Source organism: Lagopus muta, chromosome 1 (genome assembly GCF_023343835.1).
Source record: "Lagopus muta isolate bLagMut1 chromosome 1, bLagMut1 primary, whole genome shotgun sequence".
NCBI lineage: Eukaryota > Metazoa > Chordata > Aves > Galliformes > Phasianidae > Lagopus > Lagopus muta.
In genome coordinates, this window is record NC_064433.1 from 154,496,302 (window position 1) to 154,522,116 (window position 25,815).

The window sequence follows — 25,815 nt, forward strand, 5'->3', positions numbered from 1 at the left end:
TACCTAAGTCGACAAAAAAATAACAAGTTTTGGACTATGATGCTGAAGATGTAAAAGTGGTTTAGAGCTGACCAACTGGGAGGTTTTATTTGTTCTTAAGTTGAGGATTAAAGTTAGATGTAAAGCTAGATCAGTATGTATTCTTTCTGAGAAAATTTGAGAAGTCATATTCACCACCTCCCTCTCTGTAAAAATGAACATACTTTTAGATTTGGTAGAACTGTTGATTTTAATTTCTTGATATTCTGTGTTACAGTCCTACTCTCACACAGATTCTCTTTCACCTTTTGTGAGACAAATGACCTGAAATTGGCAATAGCACTCACTAGAATGTTGGTTCTCTCTCAGTTCCTCCAGAAAGAGTATCGGACTGTATAAACATTAACTGAGAAAAACAGCCTTCCCCAAGCTAGTTTTTCTGATTTTAGCTTACGAGTTATGAGATGTGCATGAGGATCCCATCTAGCAAAAAAACAGAAGTCAAACACTTCTGTAATATATCTAGTCAGGGATCTTACATTAGACATTTTACATCTTACATTAATGTTTAGAGCGCAAGGGGAAACAGCGATACCTTCCCATTGCAACTTGGGTAATGTAGAATCATAGAAATCATTAAAGTTGCAAAAAAAATAATCAAGCCCAACTGTCAACCTATCATAACCACACCCACTAAACCATGTCCTTAAGTGTCACATCTATAGATATGTAGCCCATCATACTTATTCCAGTTACAACTGTTCCGTGAACTTGATCGGAATGTGCAAGGATTTAAAGATAAGCACAAGTAACTATGTTAAGTATGCTTTTCGGTTTGGTTTTTTTTTCAAGTAGCTTAAATTTAAAACATAAAAAGGACAAAGGTCCTTGAATGTGTAAATAATCTAAACTGAACCTAATATGGTGAGGAAAAAAAAAAAGAAAACTCAGAAAACTTCTGAAATTTTAAGAAGTTCTCAGAAATTGGCATTTCCAAAGATGTTCTGGACATTTTTTTATTCCACTATAACAGAAACTAAACTCAAGAATGTGGTAATCCCAAACAGTTTTTAGGCACAGTGGAGGAGTTAATTTGGGCCAGCAACCATTGTCATTCACGTGCAGCTAACCTACACTGAGAATTCAGTTTTGTGAAAGTGTGCTACTACATGCTATTTCATCTCAATGCTCGAGAATGTTCCCAGAAATACTTAATTTACTAGTATGGGTGTATGGCACTTACATGCAAATACATGAGATAGTTGTTTCTGGCAAGTAAAAGCAAAAAAGTATAGACACCATCATGCATTACGCTTGAATAGACAGCTTTGCCTTTTTTCTAGAATTCTACTTAAGAGGGCTGCTCCAAAAGCAACACATCCTTTTTTATTATATTGTCTCACAGCGACAGAGGCAGACGGTGGTATGGCAGCAGAACACTGCCATCAATATTAAGTTCCATTTTGTTCCCACACAACAGATGGCAGCAGAGGGGCAGTCTGACAAAATGGAGTTTGATGTGGGAGTGCATATAAAGCAAAGGTGTGGAACCGAATTCCTCCACAAGGAAAAAAAATCATACGCACTGACATTAATCGACACTTGCTGAATGTTTACAGAGATCAAACACTGGATTTGAGCACAGTTTCAGCAGTGATGACAGCGACACTAGGTCACCTCCAAAATGATGGCTGATGAAAAACTGTTTTGCAGTTAAGGACTTGCTCTATCACATAGTGTTATTGTGCTCTTCGTGGCTGTTATAGTTTCTATGGAGATAAGTAGAATGCATTACTTTTGGAGTGACATAGGTAGTATAAAAAGAAATTTTACTAAGAAACAGTATGATGAGGCATACAAATGCTAAAGAGCAAATTAAGCTATGCCAAACTTAAGTACTGCATAAAATCTTCATGATCCTTACAGCAATATGTAACTCAATACACGACAGGTCTGAATCTGATAGACAGTACTGACAACATTTACTAAATTGGAAAAAGTCTTAAGCAATTGAATTTGCTCTGAGCAGGGTGCTGGACTCCACTAAGTTCCACATGTTCCTTTCAGCCTAAATCATCCCACCATTACATGATTTTGATCTTAGGGTATGTTTTCCTTTTATATTATTTGGGTATATTTTAAACAACTGCAGAGTATTTTTTTTTGCTGTCACAGTTAAAAAATACTTTAAATCATGTCAAATATTGTAGATAAACCTACATTCCTTATCTTTCACAATGAGCTGTAGCCTTTATGCACACAGTGAACTATTTGAATGTCACCATTATTTCTTAAAGACAATGTGTTGTATAAATTTATTATTTAAAAATGATTATGACCAAAAGGTACATTATTTGGTCTACATGTTATTTTAATCTATTAATCAAATGGTATCAGAGAAAACTGAAAAATGTAACTAGAATTAAATGCTGTGTATGTAAAGATAAAACAATGCTCTTAAACTTTACTGTTCTTAATTTCCTGAAAGATATGTATTAAATACAGTACGTTATCTTCATCCTATTTCTGTATTCTTAAGTAATTAAGAAACTAGTCATTTTAGTTAACATAAAGAGGTTTTTAAGATTAAACATGCTGTATCTCTCTTCATCTACTACTTTGTCTTGAATGAGTAAATTCAGAAAAGCCACTTGTTTACCTTTGCTTTAGTCGTCTTTTGGCTGTTGTAGGAACATTAGCACCATACCCATATGAGAAGAGAACCCTTTCAGCTTCAACTTCATTTTCCACTGCAGAAAATTGCAGAAAGGTACTATTAGTAAGATGTCCTTGGAAGAAAATAATTAGAATGCAAGAGCTTATAAAGTTACACATATGCTTTTTTTCCTAGAACCTACATTTTCAGTTGTGAACTGCTATAGCCTCTGGTGCTTCAGTGGAAGAGTTTTGTTTACTATTAGCACTGACACAGTGCCATACATTCATGTTACGATACAGGCAGACTTCTCACTTTAAAAAAACAACAATTTATACTAAGAAATAATACAAAAGCAAGATAAAAATTCAGTGACCTTTCACATTCATATGCATGGTAACAAAATAGTAGTAGTAGAAATTTACAGTAAAAAGTTAGTTGGTGATTTTTTTCCCATAAATAATTCATTTTTTGTGTACTCATGAGGAAGTAGAGGAAGATAAAATCAGGTAGTGTTTAAGACAAATAGAAATAAGCAAGTCCATGGGATCAGAAGAGACAAATTCAAGGTTGCTGAGGAAACTGATGTCACTGTGTCTCAGTCATTTTTGAAAGACTGTGGCATTCAAATATTTCTTATTGTCTGCAGAAAACAGATACTGTACCCGTCTTCAAGGATGGCTAGAATGAATGAGAAACTAGTCAGCCTCATACCAGCCTCTGGTAATTGGCTTGGTAATTCCAAGCATGGACAAATAGGTGGTTAGAACAGCTAGCAAAAAGAAATCATGTCTGACTAATTTAATACTCTTTTGTGATTAAACGAATGGTCACACCTTGACTAGGGTGAAGACAAAACCTTTGGTACAGTCTCTCATAGCCAAGTCTCTCTTAAAGCCAAGCAAGGTATGGACTAGGACCTTTGGGCTCAAATAATGGTCATTAGTCATACAGAGTCCAACTGATAGTCATTTACTATTGGAATCTCTCATGTTAATACCATTCAAAATCTTTACTAAAAATGCAGACAGTAGGATATTGTGCACCTTCAGAATGTTTAATAAAGCTAGCAGCTTAGGGAAGTGGTAAGATAGATCAACCAGGGGACAGAGCTGCTAGTCAGAGGGACCTAAAAAGGCTGGAGAAAAAAAATAAATGTACGAAAAATAACATTAAGGTTAAGCAAAGGCAAATACAGAATCTCACATCTGGGACCTAGATGCTAACACAGTTTGGGGATTGACTGTCTATAAAACATTTTGCAGAAAAAGATCCAAGGGTTCTAGAGGACAAGCTGATCACAAATTGCCTTGTAGCAAAGGACAACTACATCCAAGGCTGTATTAGTAAGAGCACAGATGGATGGTCGAAGAAAGCGATCCTCCCCATCTACTCAGTATTTCTGGGGCCACATGTGGCTATGCTTAGTTTTGGGCTTCCTGGTGCACAAAAGATGTTGATGTATTGGAGGAAGTCCAGCAGAGAGTCACCAGGACAATGAGAGCACTAGAGCATGTGACATACCAGTTCAAGCTTAGAAGAGATCTTGTTGCTTTGTCCCACTACCAGATGGGAAACTACAGTAAAAACAGGAGACAGACTCTTCTCAGAAGTGTACGGTGACTGGGACAAGCAGCAATCCTTCTTTTAGGTAACAAGTTCAATACTGTATTTTTCAGAAAAATGTCAAGGAAATCCTACCCTATAAATGAGTATCTACCAGTAATATACATATAAAAGTCATATCAGGAAAACAACATAGCATGTACCAACCCAAAATAATCTCTACCAGGATATGCTTGTGTTACCTTTTCTTTCTGGGCTCTTCACCTGACTCTGCGGTATACGATAAACATTTACTAATTAGGGACACACTCATTAATTTCGTTCTTAAAGTGTGATTGAGAGGATACAGATAGCCTTAATTATTTTTCTTAAAAAGATGCCAACCAGTAAAAACCAAGGAAGTCATAGAATCACCATGGCTGGAAAAGACCTGCAAAATCATCCAGTCCAACTGTCCACCAGTATGTTTCTACTAAACCACTTCCCCTAGTACAATATCTAAATGTTTCTGAAACACTCTCAGGGACAGTGATTCCACCAGCTCCCTGGGCAGCCCTGTCCAGCACCTGACCACTCTTTCAGAGAAGAAATTTTTCATATCATCCAACCTGAATATCCCCTGCTATAACTTGAGGCCATTCCCTCCAGTCCTATCACTGGTTACATGACAGAAGAAGCCAAGGCCCACCTTACCACAACTTCCTATCAGTCACAGTGGGCAATATGAAGTGCTCTGTGAGCCTCTTCTCCAGACTGAACAATCCCAGCTCTCTCAGTAACTCCACATAAGACCAGTGCACCAGATCCCTCATAGCGTCTGCCCTGCTCTGGACATGCTCCAGGGCCACGATGTCTTTCTTGTAGTGATGGGCCCAAACCTGAACGCAGTACTTGAGGTGCGGCCTCACCAGAGCAAAGTACATAGGGATGATCACTTCCCTGCTCCTGCTGGCAACACTATTTCTGATACTAGCCAGGATGCCACTGGCCTACTTGGCTACCTTGAATGTTCTGACTTAATAGGGACCTTTAAGTTACAATCCCCCTGCTATAGGCAGGGACACCTCCTTCTTGACTAGTGGCTCAAAGCCCCATGCAGCCTGGCCATGAATGCCTCCAGGGAGGGGGAATCCTCTGGGCAACCTGTTCCACTGTGTCACAATAAAGAATTTCTTCCTAATATCTAGTTCAAATCTACCTTCTTCCAGTTTAAGGCCGTTTCCCCTTGCCTTGTTGCTGCATGTCCTTATAAAAAGTCCCTCCCCAGCTTTCCTGTAGGCCCCCTTCAAGCACTGGAAGGCCACTATAAGATCTCCCCAGAGCCTTCTCTTCTCCAGGCTTAAGAGACCCAGCTCCCTCTTCCTGCCCCTGGCGGGGGGGTGCTCCAGCCCTCTGATCATCTTTGTGGCCCTCCTCTGGACATGCTCCAAAGCTCCATGTCCTTCATGTGTTGGGATACTCAGATAATCAAATAATCAAAATAAAATACCTAATCTAAAACTAAAATTTTCCAATGTGAATATCTTACACTGAAAAGGAAAAAGAGAGAAATGCCAAGAAAGCTTATTGTTATTCACATGGAATATGTTATTCATGCACTTCAGCAAGGGCGTTGGACTAGAAGATCTCAAGAGGTCCCTTCCAACCCCTACAATTCTGGGATCCTGCAAAATTACTCAGTTGCTGTAAGGAGTGGCTATATAAATTCTTGATCGTTTCCTGAAGAGGCTGTTTCATGTTACTTCAATATTAATAAAGTGAAGCATACTGATGAGGGAATAAATGATAAAAATGCAGTGATCCCTTCCACATTTACATTCTCTGAAGTAAGATCATATGGTTACATGACAAAATCCACCTCACAGAATCACGTGTACAAATACAAAGCTTTCTAAAAGGTCCACAAAATTTGATGATCAACCCCTCACACTCCAACACTCCTAAACAACAGAAACAACAGTGAAACAACAGAGGCTTCATAACCCACAGAAAGGGAAAAAGACTTATCACACTGAAATGTAAAGACACAATCACAAGACTAAAAAGCAAAATCTTGTTCTCATTATAGCTTATAGGAAATTCCCACTGTCTTCCACATCGTGCATCAGCCTATATAACATTCTTTGAAAGACTGGAAAATTTCTAGAATGCCTTAAATTTGAAAATCACGTAGTTTTCCTTCATTCAAATATTTTTTTGACCTTCTGTTACGACATGTAAATGCCAGGTCTTAATTTAGGAAGTAGGAGAAAGTATGTCTGTATTCTTCTTCAAATATTTTGAAAAGAAGTAAGGCTTTTATTTTCTCTGATTTACCTCAGAACTTCAACTTAGTGCTGGAATTCTGTCATAAGTATTACTTCTAACTTTCAATGTCAAAGATACAATAGTAAGAATAAGCAATTATATTAGTTATATATATATAGTAAAAATAAGCAATATATTGAAATAATCAGAACATCATAGAATAGTTTACGTTTGAAAAGACCTCAAAGATCATCGAGTCCAACCACAACCTAACCACACTACCCTAACTCTAACAACCCTCTGCATGTGCCTGACTACCACATCCAAACTGTTTTTAAGCACATCCAGGGATGGTGACTGAACCACCTCCCTAGGGAGCCTATTCCAGTGCTTAACAACTCTTTATGTAAAGAATTGTTTCCTGACATCCAAACTAAACTTACCCTGGTGCAACTTGAGGCCATTTCCCCTCATCCTGTCACCAGCGAGAAGAGACCAACCCCACTCTCACTGTAAGCAGCTTTCAGATATCGGAAGAGAGCAATAAGGTCTCCCCTCAGCCTCCTTTTCCCAGACTAAACAGCCCCAGTTCCTTCAGTCTCTCCTTGTAGGACATATTCTCCAAGCCCTTCACAAGCCTTGTTGCCCTTCTTTGGACCTGCTCCAGCACCTCCATGTCCTTTCTGTACTGAGGTGCCCAAAACTGAACACAGTACTTGAGGTAAGGCCTCACCAGTGCCGAGTACAGGGGCAGGATGACTTCCCTATCTACTCACCACACGATTCCTCATACAAGCCTCATACATGGCCACCTGGGCTCGCTGATGGCTTATATTCAGCTGACTGTTCATCAGTACACCAAGGTTCCTTTCCATCAGGCAGCTTTCCAGCCACTCCTTCCCAAACCTGTAGGGTTGCCTGGGGTTGTTGTGACCAAAATGCAGGACCTGACACTTGGCACTGTTGAAACAGTTAACCTTGGCCCAACGATCCAGTCTATCCAGGTCCCTCTGTAGTGCCTTTCTCCCCTCTGGCAGCTTACCACTCCCAACTTGGTGTCATCTGCAAACTTACTGAGGGTGCATTCAATCCCCTAATCGAGATCATTATTAAAGATATTAAACAGAAGCAGCCCCAGTACTGAGCCTTGGAGGACACTGTTCGTGACTAGCCACCAACTAGATTTAAATCCACTGACCACAACTCTTTGGGCCCAGCCATCCCCAGCCAATGCTTCACTCAGCAGAGTGTACACCTATCCAAACCATGGGCAGCCAGCTTCTCCATGAGAATGCTGTGGGGGACAGTGTGAAAAGCTTTACTGAAGTCCAGGCAGACCACATCAACAGCCTTACTTTCATCCACTAAGCAGGTCACCTTGTCATAAAATGAAATCAGGTCTGTCAAACAGGATCTACCATTTGTAAACCCGTGCTGACTGGTCCTGATCCCCTGGTTGACCTTTAACTGGTCCATGATTGCTCCCAAGATTATCGATTCCATAACCTTCCAGGCACTGAGCTGAGACTGATAGGACTATAGCTACCAGAATCATCTTTCCAGCCCTTTCTAAAGATAAGCATCACATCTGCCAGTCTCCATTTCCCCAACACATTTCCGGTTAGCCAAGACTGCCAAAGAATGATGGAGTGTGGCTTGGCAACCACATCGGCCAACACCCTCAGCACTTTCTTCACAGTGATAACAATCCTCCTCCCTGGGTAGTCATGTGAATAGGTGGCTTATGGTTTCTCCTTGTCTGAATGGCCCACGTGATTCACATATCCGACTCCTCTCCATCCCTGAGGCTTTTTCTAGACAGGGAGCATGGATGCAGAGCAGTTGTCCTGACAACGCCCACTTCACATCAGCCACTCTCGTGAGAGCTGCCGGGCTGCTCTGTTACCTCAGGGTTCCCTGATCAAAGAACTGAATGAAACCCTCCTGTACCTCATGGTCAATTTTCTGGCTGGAACAGCTTTGAAGCAGCGAACCTTGGCGATCAAGCAATATTATTGTGCTATATCTCCCTTTTTACCTCCTCAAACTGAACCAGAATACAAACTGTTGTTAAATATACAAATTGTTGTTAAACAAGTGCATTTGTAAACTTTGACTTCTTTAGGTGATCATACAATGACTTCACAAGAATCACAAGAATCACAAGGTTGGAAACTACCTATAAGATCATCCAGTCCAACCGTCTCCTCATCACCATTGCCACCACTAGTACTAAACCATATCACGCAGCATGTCATCCAGACGCGTCTTGAACGCTGCCACGGTGACTCCACCACCTCCCTGGGCAGCCATTCCAGTGCCTGACTACTCTCTGAGAGAAGAAGTTCTTCCTTATGTCCAACCTAAACCTCCTCTGATACAACTTGCGGCCATTGCCCCGTGTCCTGCTCGTTGCCTGGGAGAAGAGGCCAAATCCCTCTTCACCACAACCTCCCTTCAGGAGGTTGTACAGTTCAATGAGGTCTCCCCTTGAGCCTCCTCTTCTCCAGACTGAACAATCCCAGCTCCCTCAGCCGCTCCTCATAATGTTTGTGCTCCAGTCCCCTCACCAGTTTTGTTGCCCTTCTCTGGACACGCTCCAGGATCTCAACATCTTTCCTGGAGTGAGGGGCCCAAAACTGAACACAATACTCGAGGTGCGGCCTCACCAGTGCTGAGTACAGGGGGATGATCACCTCCCTGCTTCTGCTGGCCACACTATTTCTAATGCAGGCCAGTATGCCATTGGCCCTCTTGGCCACCTGAGCACACTGTCGGCTCATGTTCAGCCGAGCATCAACCAACACCCCCAAGCATCAACCAACACCCCCAAGCATCAACCAACACCCCCAAGCATCAACCAACACCCCCAAGCATCAACCAACACCCCCACTTGTGTTGGAAGGGACTGTAAAAATCTAGTTTCAACTCCTGCAACCATGGACAGAGCTGACACCCGTTAGATCAGGCTACCCAAGGCCTTGGACACCTTCAGGGGTATGGCATCAACAGTGTCTCTGTTCCAGCGCCTCACCTTTCCCAGAGTGAAAAGTCTCCTCCTAATATCTAACCCAAATTACCCTCTTTTAGTTTAAAACAGTTCTGCCTTGTCCTATCACTATCAGGCTATGTAAAAAGTCACTCTCCATGTTTTTTTTTTTAATACGCACTCTTTAAGTACCAACATTCTGTAGCTTACAAATATAATTAGAACATTATTTAGGAAGAAGTTAAGAACTATTCAGTTTTGTAAAAAAAAAAAAAAAACTTTACTACCATAAGGTGAATGAGAAAATGCGAATCACTGTAAGCAGAAAACGTTATTCTTAAGTTCATTTTCACCTTGCAAAAAAATATCTACAGTGTATTAAATGAGCAAAAGTACACACATCTGCACACCCTAGCTATTGAAGGCTGCTAGATGCCACTAAATCCCACTAATGCATACTTAGCTGTAGACTAATGTTTCCATTTAAAGCTTATGTAACTATCTCCTACCTGTAAAACATCATTTATAATTATTCTTTTTAGAAGAAAAAATGAAGACAGAAGGGCAAGAAGATCCATAAATTAGTTTGAGAAATTAAAATGGCCTATTATCATCATACACTGGCTAGAAGACTTCAGGATTAGAGTCCTAACTTTGAATTAGAAAACAGCTGCTTTGTTGATTCACCTAAGGTAAAGGAGATGTCTTTGTTTCTGACCCCAGAGATATCACAATTTCTACTCTTTGAGAACAGATATTGTTATTTTGGCCAACCAGAGAGGAAAGTTTTCCAAAGTAATCAGATCAGAAGCAAATCACTGGTTTAGTACTTACAGCGGGATGAATTGCCATTAGTAATTAGAACAGATTGATTTGCCACTAGCAATGACTTCACAGAATCACATAAAATTAGAGAATCATAGGGACTGAAAGGGATGTCTGAAAATCATCTAATCCAGTTCCCCTACTAAAGCAGGCTCCCTAGAGTACACTGCACAAGAAAGTGTCCAGGAAGAAATCTCCAGAGTATCTCCAGTAGAAAGAGACTCCACAACCTCTCTGGGCAGTCTGTTTCAATGCTACGGCACCCTCAAAGTAGACAAGTTCTTTCTCATGTTCATATAGAACGTCCTGTGATCCAGTTTGTTCCCATTGCCCCTTGTTCTGTCACTGAGCACACTGAAGTCAGCCTCATCCACTTGACACCTGCCCTGTAGATATTTATAAGCATTGATAAGATACCCTCCCAGTCCTCTCTTCTACAGGCTTAACAGTCTCAGGTCTCTGAGCCCTTCCTCCCAGCGGAGATGCTTTAGGACCCTCATGATCTTTGTGGTCTTCAGCTGGACTCTCTATAGAAGTTCCCTGTCGTACTTGAACTGGAGAGAAAGAACTGGACATGGTACTCCAGATGTGGCCTCACCAGAAACAGAGTAAAATTATTTAACACAAGAAATAACTTTTTTTCCCCCATAATTAATTAAAAAAAAAATCACATTTATCACTCTGCTATATTATTAAACCTATAGTTGCTTGTCAACAAAGCTTCCTGGTACTCAAAATATTTGATAGAGGAATTCTAAAAACTAAACAAAACAGAAACCCAACAAACTCATAATCTTAATGAGTAATTAGAACAGGCAAAAGAGAAATGAGGGGAAAAAATGAGATGATTTTTAACATCCGTACATCTAACATCATGTTTATCTGATAGATATTTAAAAATATATGTATATAAACTTGTCATTAGTATATTCTATCAAAATAACTATAGCTTCTTAATTTTTAGGCATGAGGAAGGAGAATAGCAGACACTAAGTGCTGTAAGATATAAGATATTGCCAGAATTCTAGAAACATCTACAGATGTAATTTGTATCAGAACTTACTCTCTGCTGTCTGCATTATTATCTCATCAAGGTCTTTTTCAAGTTTTTCGTAAGTATCTAGTCTTGCTTGAAACTCAGAATTCTGTGTTTGAAGTTCAATAATGCGTGTTTCACTAGAAGACTGAAGACTGTAAAATTCCTTTGTGAGCACCTGTGAGAATGAATAATGAAAATATCACTGAAAACAGCATGACAGCTGTTTATGAAAAAGGTGAAAACCCACATGTAAATTAATCAGCAACAGAATACCAAACAACAATAATGTATCACATTTGGTGCAACTTTTGCACAGGTACAGTAAAATAGTTGAAAAAAATTAGTTCTTTTCAGCTATGTTATCTTGCACAGACTACACTCTCATGTCTTATAACACTTTATAGAATCATATGACTATTTGAACTTGAAGGGACTCTTAAAGATCACGAAGTCCAATTTCCCTGAAATGAACAGGGACACCTACAGCACCATCAGTTTGCTCAGAGCTCTGGGCAACGTGTTTCAGTGCTTCAGTCTTACCATAAAAGACTTCTTTCTCATTTCCAATCTAAATCTCCTCTGTTGTATTTTGAAACAATTCCCTCTTGTCCAATCACAACTGACCCTGCTAAAGACTCTGTTCCCTTTCTTATTGCCTCCCCTGTAGATACTGAAAGGCTGTTATCAGGTCTCCCCAAAATTTCTTAATGCCTTTGTCTCAACTTGGAAAAATGGCAGTAATTTTAAAGGGCAGTTACAACAGCCAAAGCAATAGTTACAAAAATTAATAGAGAAGTAAAAAAAAAAAAAAAAAAAAAGACTGTTTCTTTTTTGTTGATTCAATTACATTCATATACCAGTAACCAATTTACTAGATTGGTTCCTTTATGGAATAGTAAATACACAAATAACGAGATTTGTTATTCAAGTTATATCAGATTCTTATTATTCACTCATTAGTGAAAAGTAATACATCATGAGCATTTGCAATTAACGTAAATACTTAATCTACCAACTTTTTACAAAAAAGGGACATATTCAAAGTTAAAAGATAGGAAGTTCTGTACACAAACTATAGCTTTACAAGAAAGCTAAGTGATATGGTGCTTGAAAATAGAAAAATACAACATTGACAAATAGCGTAAAACCAGCTGGAATGAAAATCTTCGTTTAGTGAAGTAGCAATCTATGTACTGTGTACACAGCAGTAATGCTGTATGCAGTCAGAAATACGAAGCTATCCACAGTATTTAGGGAAATAAGCAACACAAATATAAAAACATGGAAAGCATCAATCTATTGTCATAGAAGGCTACATTTATAGGTCAAATTTTGGCAACATATAAAACAGTTTTGTAGTTTTAGGATGTTTAAGAGAAACTATGCTGAAATCCAATTAAAAACAGATTTTTTTTTCATGAAGCAGCTACAGCTCTACAGCTGAGTCCTAAGTTACTGGCGACTACATTAGTCAAAATTGATATGCTGTACAATATTAATATTAATACACTGATCGTGTATTTTAGAAAAGAAATATAAGAAATCAGTCAAAAGGAACAAATGCAAAAAATAAGGATTTCAAGTGTTTAAATTCTGCAGTAATTCTCTGTAACGAGAAAGCATTGGTTTCAAGGCATATCTCTATCAGGAAAAGGAAGTGCCAGGAGAACTAATACAGCTGAACACCACATATTCAGGAGTCTATTCAAATCAAATAAATATCCAAAGAAAATGGAAACACAACTCAAATGCAACTTCCTTACTCAAAGTTTAGACATGTCTGTGCAATTAAAATTTATTTAGTAACCTCAAAGTCTAGCACAGCTGGCACTCCCAGTGCTCATGACCACAACTAACCTCATCAGCCAGGATCTGAATGTTCCAATACAGACAGAACAACAAGAAATTACATTTCATCTAAAGCTTTGTTTCCACTCTGTAAGTGTTTCCACTCTATAGCTCCTTTTCATAAACATCCCAGTAATGCAGAATCTCCAACAACAGCACATTACCCCCTCAAAACAAAGACTGAACTAGCTGAAATCTAGAAAAAAAGAGTTCTTATTCTGTTCTACTAAGTTTGTGTAGCCTACTGTCTGTTTTACACACGCTGTCATTTTCATTTAAATCTCACAAATTGGATGCAGTGGTATGTTTTCAGGACTAACTTTGCACAGATGAAGAAATTTTGTTTTGATGTAAGTTTCCTCTGCTGCAGACTGGACATCTTTCCAATACTACAGTTAGTCAAACAGGATATATTACATTTTTTGGAAATACATATTTAAAAGAGAATAAATTCTAAGCTTGTTTAGATAGAAAGGTCCAACTCACTGAACTTCATGTAAACAGATGTAGTGGGTGTAAGTATCAAAATGCTGCAGTCTCTTGATGGTGTAAATTTTATCCATAGTGCATATAGCGTATTTGCACACTAGTGAAATTTTATATATGTCTTAGATTCATGTGGGCTAGAATTTTTTTTTTTAGTGTCTGGTACAACACTATGTTTCGGTTCCAGGAGAAAAGCAATGTTGATAACAAATTGATCACAGAATCATCAAGGTTGGAAAAGACCTTCAAGATCATCCAGTCCAACCATCCACTTATCACTAATAGTTCTCACTAAAACATGTCCCTCAACACAACATCTCAACATTCCTTGAACACCTCCAGGATTGGTGAGTCCACCACCTCCCTGGGCAGCCCATTCTAGTACCTGACCACTCTTTCAGAAAACCAGTATTTCCTAATGCACAGCCTAAATCTCCCCAGTACAGCTTGCAGTTGTTCCCTCCAGTCCTATTACTAGTTACACAAGAGGAGAGATTAACCCCCAGCTCACTATAACCTCCCGTCACGTAGTTATAGAAAGCAATAAGGTCTGTTTTTGATGCCATTGGCCTTGGCCACACTGAAGGCTCATGTTCAGCCAAGCATCAATCAATATCCTTCAGGTCCATTTCCTCTACACAATCTTCCAGCCACTCTGCCACAAGCCTGTAACATTGCTTGGAGATGTTGTGGCCGAAGAGCAGGACCTGTGCACTTGGACTTGTTGAACCTCACCCCATTCACCTCAGCCCAGCGATCCAGCCTATCCAGATCCCTCTGTAGGACCCTGCTGCAACCAAGCAGATCGACACTTCCTGCCAGCTTGATGTAATCTGCAAACTTACTGAGGGCACACTCAATGTCCTCACCCAGTTGATCAATAAAGATACTGAAGATACTGAGGACAGGCACCAGTACCGATCCCTGGGGAACACAACTCGTGACTGGTCGCCAGCTGGATTTAACTCCATTCACTACCACTCACTAGGCCTGGCCCTCCAGCCAGCTCCTCACCCAGCACACAGCTTACCTGTCCAAGCCATGGGCTGCAGCTTCTGCAGGAGAATACTGAGGCAGAGACTGTGGGAGGCTTTGCTGAAGTTAAGGGAAATCACATCAACAGCCTTTCCCTCACCATTCAGGCGGGTCACTCCATCGTAGGAGATCAGGTTGGTCAAGCAGGCCCTGTCCTGCACAAATCCCTGCTGGCTGTGCTTGATCCCCGGTTGCCTCACACATACTGTGTAATCTCACTCAAGATGATCTGCTCCATAACCATTCCTAGCACCGAAGCCATGCTGACAGGCTGTAGGACCCCAAATCCTCCTTACAACCCTTGCAGAAAAGTCAGATCGGCAAGTCTCCTGTCTTCTGGGACCTACCCAGCTGACCAGGAATGCTGATAGATGATGGAAAGCGGCTTGGCTATCATCGCCACCAGTTCCCTCAGCACTTTCAGATGGATCTCATCCAGCCCCATGGACTTGTGGCAGTCCACATGGAATAGTAGGCCTCTGACTGCATCCTCCTGAATCATGGGGGATTTATTCCTCTACCCATCTGAGACTTCCTAGTCAGTGAGTAGAGTACCCTGATGATAACTGGCTTGACTTTTAAGGACAGATGTAAATAAGGCATTGAGAATCTCAGCCTTTTCCCTATCCTCAGTGGCCACATTTCCAGATGCATCCAGTAAAGAAAGGAGATTCTCCTTGGTCCTCCTCTTACCGTTAATAAATTCATAAAAGATTTTCTTGTTCCCTTTTACCCCAGCCAAGTTGAGTTCAAGCTGGGCTTTTGCCTAATTTCTCCCTGCTCATCCTACCAACTTCTTTGTACCCTCTCCAAGTTGCATAGTGCAGAGCCAAGGCCATTTTTAGCAAAGGCCTCAGGGAGCTAGGATGGAACAGAATTAGGACAGCTGACTAAAAATGACCAAAGGGATATGCCATTCCTTATGATATCATGTAGAAGCAGTTCTGAAAGAGGTGGGAGTTAATATCTCTCTCTTCCACTGCTCAGGTGACTAGCATGGGACTGATCAGGTATGGTTAGCAATTGCTCGTGCATCTCTTGTCATATGTGCTCACATAAATATATAAATGGTCATAACTATTGCCCTTCTCCTTTTCTCTATCCTTAGTAAACAGTTTTATCTCAACCCCTGAGTTCCACTTGTATTTCCAGATTCTTTCCCCCATCCCACTGGGAAGGGCGGAAATGAGCAATGGACTGTGTGGTGCTTAGCCACCTGCCAGGTTAAACCACAACACTATGTTATTGAAGTTAGGCTCTTGAATTTGTGATGTATTTTCAAGTGATGACACAATACATTGGTGTTTCTGAGGTATGTTTTCTTTTTTTCCCTTAATATCATTTATTTTACCTAATATATTCTATTCTTTTAGGTATTGGAGGGCCACTATAACGTTCCCCAGAGCCTTCTCTTCTCCAGACTGAACAGCCTCAGCTCTCTCAGCTTCTTTCGTAGTAGAGGTGCTTCAGCCCTCTGAACATCATTGTTGAAACTTTTTTAAAACAGGCTGTTTTACAAAGGTTGTCAATGCAAACCTATAATTATACTGATACTATTTTTCAAATTGTTTTCCAAAACTTAGTTTTATCATTATTTTTATTAAGGTTGTAGGCTTCATATTAATGTTCTTGTAACTGTTGTGGATAGCAAAAAGGAAGAGATAATACAGAAACAGTAATTTCTTGAATAGAATCATAGAAGTTGGAAGAAGCTCACAAGGACCATTGAGTTCATCTATCTGCACAGGGCAAGCTAAATCCATATCTAAGAGCACTGTCAAACACTTCTTGATCACTGATAGGCTTGGGGCCACAAAAGCTTCCCTGGGGAGCCTGTTCAAGTGCTTCATCAGTCTCTCAAGAAATAACTTTTTCTTAATATCATAAAATCATATCATAGAACGGCCTGGGTTAAAAAGGACCACAACGATCATCTGGTTTCAACCCTCATGCCACTTGCAGGGTCAACAACTACTAGACCAGGCTGCCCAGAGCCACATCCAGCCCAGCCTTGAAGGCATCCAAGAATGGGGCATCCACAGCCTCCTTGGGCAACCTGTTCCAGTGTGTCACCACCCTCTGTGTGAAAAACTTTCTCCTAATATCTAACCTAAGCCTCCCATGTCTCAGTTTAAAGCCATTCCCTCTTGTCCTGTCACTATCCACCCATGTAAACAGTCATTCCCTCTCCTGTTTATATGCTCCCTTCAAGTACTGGAAGGCCACAAATGAGGTCCCCCCAGAGCCTTCTCCTCTCAAAGCTAAACAAGTCCAGTTCCCTCAATCTTTCCTCATAGGAGAGGTGCGCCTCTGATAATCTTAGTGGCCCTCCTCTGGACCCACTCCAAGAGCTCCACATCCTGCACTGGGGAGCCCTGGCCTGGATGCAGTACTCCAGATGGGGCCTCACAAGAGCTGGCTGAGGGGGAGGGTTGGAGGGGGACACAACAGACACAATCACCCCCTGGCCACCCCTTTTTTAAGGCAGCCCAGGATTGTGAGAATCCTTCTTCGTTTTTTGGCTCAAAGCTTGCTTCCTGAGGTATTTCTTGTGATAAGACTGACTCATCTAGGAGATGAGTGATGGGTGTTGCCATGTGGCAATCAACATAGCTGTGTGGACAATTTTACATTTGAAAACATTTGTTTGGAGCTGTGTGCCTTTGAAAGATAGTGCTCAGGACTGTTTACTGGTGGAAGATCTAGCCTGTGACCAAATAACTCCAGCTTGCTATGGGAGACTGGGGGGTGATGCCACTGTATCCTGTGAAGGCAAGATATAAATTGGTGCCTCCCTGCTCCCTTTTACCTGCTGGCAAGGCCCAGAAGATGCAAACAAATAAGTTTCCTGCTGAGATCCCAGAGCCAGAATCTGCCACTCCAACTACAGCTGACTCAACCACTTTGGACTTATTATAATTAAGTTTGTACTACCATTGAAAAGTTGCCATCATTGCCGTGGTCACCATCATCGTCAATAGAACAACAATGTCTGACAGCCCACCACTACTGAAGATCAATGACTGAACTATGTACCACGCTGGATTCATGGTGGTAACTATCTGCCTCTTGCTTCCTATAAAGACTCCTTGCTTCCTCTTTCCTATCTTTTCTATCACCCGCCTTCCCTTCCCCATTACCCTAATTCATAGTAGTGTCCATCCTCCCCTTCTCCATCTCCATGATCAATATCTGTAATAAACTAGTCAGACCAACATTTGAACTGCTGTTTCTTAATCTCACACCAAGTATACAGATATTAAAAGAACCTCCACTCCCTCTGGAGTGAACCTCCACTCCCTCTTGCTCTTGGAGCAAGACAAGGATGTAGTTGGCCATCTGGACTGCAAGCGCACACTGCTGGCTGATGTCCAGCTTCTCTTCCACTAGGACCCCCAAGTCCTTCTCCACAGGACTGCTTTCAAGGGGTTCTTCCCCTAGTTTGTATAAATACATGGAGTTGCCCCAACCCAGGTGCAGCACCCTGCATTTGGCCTTGCTGAATCTCAGTAGGTTCACATGGGCCCACTTCTCCAGCCTGTCCAGGTCCTTCTGGATGGCTTCCCTTCCTTCCAGTTATTGACTGCACCACTCAGCTTGGTGTCATCCGCAAACTTGTGAGGGTGCACTTGATGCAATTGTCTGTGTTATTAATGAAGATGTTGAGGAGCACCGATCCCAAGACAGACCCCCGAGGGACACCTCCATCCTGACAAAGAACCATTGGCTGCGTCCAAGTCCTAATCCATCGAACAGTCCATCCTTCAAATCCACACCTCTCCAATTTAGAGCGAAGGATGTGGGAAGGGACCATGTCAAAGGCTTTGCAGAAGTCCAGGTAGATGACATCTATTGCCCTTCCACCATCCATGGTGCCATCACTCCATCATAGAAGGCCACCAGATTGGTCAGGCAAGATCTGCCCTTGGTGAAGCCATGCTGGCTGTCTCAAATCACCTTTTCACCTCATATGTGCCTTAACATGGTAACCAGGAGGATCTACTTCATGATCTTCCCAGGTACAGAGGTGAGGCTCACCAGCCTGTAGTTCCTTGGGTCTTCCTTTCTCCCTTTTTTAAAAATGGGAGTAATGTTTCCCTTTTTCCAGTCACCAGGGACTTCACCAGCCAGCCATGATTTTTCAAATATGGAGAGTGGCTCGGCAACCACATCAGCCATCTCTCTCAGAACCCTGGGATGGATATCACCTGGCCGCATGGACTTATATACATTCAGTTTCATGATGAAGTCTTGATCTTGCTCCATTGTTACAGCGGGACAGAATCTGTTCCACTTCCTCTTGGTGTATGGATAACCTCTAATAAGATAACGGCTCTTGTCATGAGCTAAGAGTAGCCATAGCAGGATAGTGCTTAAGGCTGTCCACTTCCAACTGTTTTTCTGTGATCCTTTGTGAAGGTAAAATTTTTAGTCATGTAACAGTACTGAGTAAGTGTGTCCTGAACGAAGTAAAAGAATTAGCTCTTCTAAAGAAAAAAAAAAAAATTCATTTTTTCCACTTAATTTTAGAAGGAATGAGTTAAATAAAAAAGGGTTTTAATTGCCACCTATTAATGAATGCAGAGCTGTTCAAGAGAGCTAGCAAGCTATTACCCTTGTGTGTAAGGGAACTCAAAACAGCTTATTTTTCATCTTGCACAAATAGATTCTGAAGGATCTGCCAGAGATCAAATATCCATATCTAATTATGACAAACTGGATTCCTCTGGATATGTCTCCTACAAAAGAGTCTGAATGAACTTCTTCTAGCAATACCTCTATAATAAAAGGACAGTAATAGAAGTTCTACTAAATCAGTTTGGTTTACTCTAGTGTTATTAAATAATGTAATAGACTTTTTAAAGTTCTCTATGCTTCCAAGAAACGCCTATGCTTTTAAGAAGTCCATATACTTTCAAGAGAATTTCACCATACCACCATTTTTTTTTTTTGATCTAAAATTGTTCTACTTACTACTGGTATTGAAGTTCTAATATATACTTGAAAGAATAAAATAGAAAGACATTTTCCTATACATTATCTGTTTAGCTTCCTAAAATGGAATTAATAAGCAGTTTTATACAAGCCAGATTAAAAGACAAAGGATTTATCAGTAAGGATGCATAATAAGGACCTACCCTTTCCAAGTGAAGTATCTAATGCTAACATATGACATGCAGAGATAATTTCTATGATGGATACTGTTAACCTAACACACACGTCTTAAACATCTCACCATAAGAAAATGTTTTGCTTTCTTCTTTCCTTAGTTTTCCCTGAAACAGTATAGCTTGGTAAGCTTTTTCAAAATGTTCTGCTTCAGCACTGTTTGGTGGAAATACTAACTCAACCATGTACATCTTTTGGTGATGTCATCCTTTCCTCCTCCCCCTCCCTCCCCCCCCAAGTTTCTTCATTTCGAATTATAATTGAAAACAACTTTGTAATGCCTCATTAAGTATTAATAACATACCTCCAACTTTCTCTGATATTTCTCACATTCTATTTGGCACTGTGAAAGATTCTTAGCTGTTTCTTGTTGCATGAGTTGAATATGTTCACTTTCAAAGGACTTTAACTTACTTTGGTGAAGAAGTTCAGATACTTTGCTTTCTGTGCCGAGCTGCATTTGTCTATACCTAAAAACAAACAAACAAAAAAGTTTTTTTTTGAATCTTCAAAACATCTGCTTGTTCTGTTTTGAAATTTATACCTGAAATGAAATTGAGAGTATTTTTAAGAGTTTGGTAAATACAAGTTAGTTATCTATTTATAGTTGCCTATCTAAGTACCATTGGATAGATGACTACAGAACACAGCAGGTAGGAAACTCAGTCCATGGCTTTGCTAAATTTGTGGATTGGTAATGCAAAAATCAAATGACAGTGACCTTAGTTTTTAAAAACATTACATCAACATGAATTTTCTTTTCAGTATAGATGTGTATACATTCCATACCTCTAACAATGAAATCCTTAAAGGACACAGGAGAGATACCAAGGAGGCTATTGCCTCTTCTCCACCAACTGTAATACATGATCCAGAGAAGTAGTGTTAGACACCAACGGAATCAAGGCTGCATTCCCTTAGGTTTATCTTGGATATGTGCTACACTAATTCTTCCCATAACCGAAGACATAAAGAAACCAGACCATGACAGTTTATTATTTCCACAGTCAACCTCAGGTTGAAGACTATCTAACAGGAATTAAGCTATCAGACAAATAGTATTCCACTTAGAAGCAGGTATCTGTTGTTCCACTCCTTATGCTTAATAGGCAATCTCAAAAAGGTTTCTAATGGAATACTAAATTACTGGACTGTAAAAATGAAGCTGATGTGAATAACAGTAGAAAACCTTAAGAAGCTGGGTGTTAAATCATATGAAATTTAAAGGAGATACGTAGAAAGTAAAGAATAAAAATTTTCTTAACCATATACATAAAATTACCAACTCCTACTTAACATTTAATTTGGAAATGAGATCTTGGGATTATACTAGACAAATCTATTATATCTTTAATTCAGTTTTAAACAGTGGTAAAAAATAACATTTGGGGAATGGCTGTGAAAGGAATAGAGAACATACAGAAATCATCATGTCACTTTACAATTCCACACTGCTACCTGCATAATGAATGCTGAACACATTGCTAGTAACTAACCTCACAAAGAATATAGTAGAACATGTAAACATGTTCTTTACATGTAAACTACATGTAAATGTAGTTTTAGAAGGGCATTAAAGATATTTGACAATTGGCAACATTGTGCTATAATATAGTGACAGCATGAGAAATAGGTTAATTAAGCAAACCAGAATGCTAAAGAGATGGTATAAGAAAACGGGAGTTATAAGAGGCCTGAAACAGCCTAAGTGGCATCGAGAACGGGACTGAGAATCAATTATTTACCATATTTTCCAATAGATGAATGAGGAGGTATGTAATAAAACTAGCAGCTGTGGAATGAAAAGCAAATATAATTCTTCACAGACTATCATGAAATACGTGAAATTCCTTGTATAAGATGTTCTGAATACTCAACACTTACTCAGGACGAGATCGAACAAACTCTCAGAAGATAAATCCTTTGACAACTATTAGATGTAAGATGGTACTTCTCACACAAATCACTGAAATTGTTAGAATGCCAGATAAACCTTCACTCTAACCCATTACTGCTCTTAACTGCCATTTGTCAAGTAGCAGTTGCAACACATTTCTACTCTATTTAGTATCTAATCTTTAGGTAGGATTGAGAGCATTAAAAAAAAAAAAAAAAAAAAAAAAAAAAAAAAGGATTTGTCAGATATTTATCCTGAGGATTTCAGATGTAGGAATGTTTCTAAGATACAAAAAGGAAGCAATTTTCACTGAAATAAACAGAAAAAACAGGTGACACTATGATGTCCTCTGTAAACATTTGTGTATGTATAAACAGTCCAATGCATGAATGAGATTGTTCCCATACAGACTGCATGAGGAAAGAGTGGAAATTTTGCCCACAAACTCATGAAGACATCATCACTCTTTCTAAAAACAACTTTCTTGTTCAATAGCAACATGACATTTCCTCTCATACAAAACTGCTAAATGCCCATTATCTATCTGATATCAACTGCTGTCAATTTTGCTTGAGGCTGATACTTTAAGCATTTCATCATTGCTCTGACTGTATGTTCCCATTTTCATTTTACCACACAAAAATAGTTTCAGCATGCTTACATTCTGTATACTTTGTACGTGATTGGCTGCAGACAGGACAGTCAATCTTTTCTGCTAAGCACGTTGTTTACAACCCTGGGAAGAATATTTCATTCCAAAATGAGCATGTCTTCACAAAGATACATGTCATCTAACCATCTGCAATGCAATGCACAAATGAAATTTATCTACAAGTGACATTCGTTGACTTTAAACAACATTATGCCTTCACAGAAAATAAGTAGCTATCCTTTCCAGAAGACTGCTTCAGATCTTAAAATAGTCTAAGGCTTAATGATCTGTAGAGAGCATACACACTGGAAACATGCATAAACAGAAGTTATATATACTTTCCTATACCTTACAAAACTTTCCAGAAAAGTGTACTAGATCTGACAGTTTTCAAAGTCCACTCAATCAACTAGGTGCTTCCAGACCATGCTTATCAGCAAAACACAAATGGTGACTTTAGGAAAAAGAAAATTTTCTTTAGAAATTCTAAGTAATTTACATTGGCATAGTATGGTTTGTACTGGTAAGGTGATGAAGAACATCGTGTGCTTTCCATTGGCAATGATTTTTGAGAAACAGACAGGGCACAGCTTATGAGTAATGATAAGTAACAACTTCATATGCTCTTTTGTCAACAAATAATAACATCTATTTTCATGTGTAGTATGGAAAATTACACTCCCGTTAATGACAGAAAAGATCCGCCCTTTTTTCAGAGCTGGTAAAGGAGAAACTGTTGTCCAACCAAGAATATTTTCTAGTACGCCTCAAATAAGATTTTCTTACTACACCTTTGAGCTCAGCAGTGAGTTCTCCATTGCAGCAAAGCTTTCAGAGTTTCTTCGGCATGTGAGTTTTTATTTGGCTAAATAGCACATCTGACTTCTTGGCTGTTATTTCAGCAGAAGTCTAGGAGCACACATACACATACAGTCACGAAACACGATGTCAGAACACATTCCTTAATCCACCTAGATGGTCTCCAGGAAAAAACAACAGAAAACAAATCCACCCTATGCTTGAATATCACTACTATTGTGGGTGTACAGGATTTTTCCCCATAAAAAAATTTAATAAAACTGATACGGTATAGTTTTTGTTTCACAAAAGAATATGGGTTGAGAATTACAGAGTAATTACAGAGTGAGTTAATGAAAAGAACAAAGAAACATGCAAGAATCATCTGAAATGAAGTCTCAACTTCATTATTTTTCTGCACCATCAAGATGACCAGCCAATAATGCTGGAAGTTCACTAAAGTGGAGTGACACAAAAGTTATTAATTTTAGAGTAAAGAAGAAGGAATATTCAGTTAGGGACTTAAACAATAGTTCCTAAGCAAAGATATAACATAAAATTATCACAAAATGGACTTCAATGTAAGCAGTGAGAAAAAGTACACTTCTCTAAATAGTGTGCATCTAAAGAAAGCCAACTGAAAGCAGAGATTACCAACTGCTTTTTCATTGGGGTAAACTACCAGACATATCCAGCACAGCCCAATCTAATAGTCATATTCAAAAGCTTTTACAGTATGTGCCTGTAACTTTACAAACTTCTTACAAGCATTGTATATGTACTGAGATAGCACCGTTTATACCTGACAGAAATAGACTGTTAACTTCTACCACTGTCTATTCCATAGACAAAATCTGAATTTACATCAGTACTCTTCAAAAGCAGGTATAACTGAATAATGAAGTACATAGGAAGACAATGAGATCTGTGAAATTAAGCATTCAAATAGTAAATTGTAGTGGTAAGATCATTATAAAAAGGAGTGACAAGCAAGTAAATTCTATGAAATACATCTTCCAAATGAAGTCCCACTTGGATTATACAAAGATGAGTACCAACCCTTTCTAACTTTGTGAACATGATTATAGAAATCTAAGGTTCTTTAGGATACAGTTGAGATGTTATTTTGAAGTTAAAAAAAAATGAAGAAAAAAAATCAGTGACTTGTAAGTTGCGAAATGCTCCTGACTCCACAGAAGGGTCAGTTCCAGGTCTAAGATCTTCAGAGTAATTACAATATACTCTTTTTTTCTTTTAAAAAAAAATGTATGTACTTTGGTTCAGTGCCAAATCTGCAAAGAAACCTAAATGCTACAGACATTTTCTCCCTAACCTCTCCTATTGCAATCCTGTTCCTTCCAGTCCCAACACGTACTCTAACGTCCCTATCCTTCTCTCACCCTGTTACAGCTCCAACTCAGATTTCTCCTCCTTTCCAATTCTGCTTTCATTCATTCTGCTTGAGGTATGTTTTTTCTCTTCATGTTTGTTCCAGCCTATTCAGTTCTCATTCCTATCTTTTAGTCCTATTCTCCAACTGTTGGTCATCTTTTTATTCCTCTATCGCTCTCATGGTTCACAAAAATCAGGGAATCGCAGAATGATTTAGGCTGGAAGGGATCAACAAAGATAGAGTCCAATTCCTCTGTGTCACGAGCAGGGATATCTTCACAGCATCAAAGCTGGTGAGGGGTCTGGAGAACAGGCCTTACAAGGAGCAGCTGAGGGAAGCAGGATTGTTTTGTCTGGAGAAGAAGCAGCTGAAGAGAGACCTTACTGAACTCTACAACTCCCTGAAAGCAGGTTGTGATGAGGCAGGGGTTGGCCTCTGCTCCTGCATAAGCAGAGACGGGACAGGAGGGACTGGCCCCTAGTTGCACCACAGTAGATTCAGGTTGGATATTAGGAAGGATTTCTTCTCTGAAAGAGTCATCAGGCACTGGAATGGGCTACCAAGGGAGGTGGTTGAGTCACTGTCCCTGGAGCTGTTCAAGAAATGTTTAGATGTTTAGTAAGGGACGTGGTTTAATGGGGAAATATTGGTGATAGGTGAATGGTTGGACTGGATGATTTTGGAGGTATTTCCCAACCTTGGTGATTCTATTATTCTATCTTCCACTAGACTAGATCACGCAAAACCCCATTCAACCTGACAAACACTTCCAGGGACAGTGCATCCACAACTTCTCTGGATAACCTGCGCCTCACTATCCTCTGAGTGAAGAATTTCCTCCTAATAACTAACCTACATCTAGCCTCTTTTAATTTGAAACCATTACCCTTTGTCCTGTCACTACAGGCCATTGTAAAAATTCTCTTTATAAGCCCTATTTCAGTAGTTGAAAAATTGCAATGAGGCCTTCCCTTTCAATACCTAAAGGGTATCTATAAGAAGGAAGAGGATATGCTTAGTAGCACAGTCAATTGTGACAAGGGGAAATGGTTTCAAACTAAAAGAGGGGATATATATTTGGATATAAGGAAGTAGTGGGTGGTTTTTTTTTTTTTGTTTTTTTTTTTTTTTTTTTTTTTTACAATAAGGGTGGTGAAGCACTGGAACAGGACACCCAGAGAGGTGGTGGAAGCTGCATCCCTAGATATGTTCAATGTCAGGCTAGACCACACTGAG

At 39.7% G+C, this 25,815-nt stretch overlaps 1 protein-coding gene across 4 annotated transcripts in view; it reads right to left on the reverse strand.

Moving 5' to 3' along the window:
• PIBF1 (progesterone immunomodulatory binding factor 1) overlaps nucleotides 1–25,815 on the reverse strand; it is a 158,332-nt gene that overhangs the window by 36,183 nt on the left and 96,334 nt on the right. For 3 of the 4 annotated variants that reach the window (XM_048933299.1, XM_048933301.1, XM_048933303.1), the window contains exons 10-12: nucleotides 20,144–20,309; nucleotides 11,326–11,476; nucleotides 2,639–2,729 (exon numbers count right to left, since the gene is read on the reverse strand). In XM_048933299.1, coding sequence (XP_048789256.1) covers nucleotides 2,639–2,729; nucleotides 11,326–11,476; nucleotides 20,144–20,309 — 408 coding nt within the window. The remainder of the gene's footprint in view (nucleotides 1–2,638; nucleotides 2,730–11,325; nucleotides 11,477–20,143; nucleotides 20,310–25,815) is intronic. The other variant, XM_048933302.1, reaches the window with a different exon arrangement.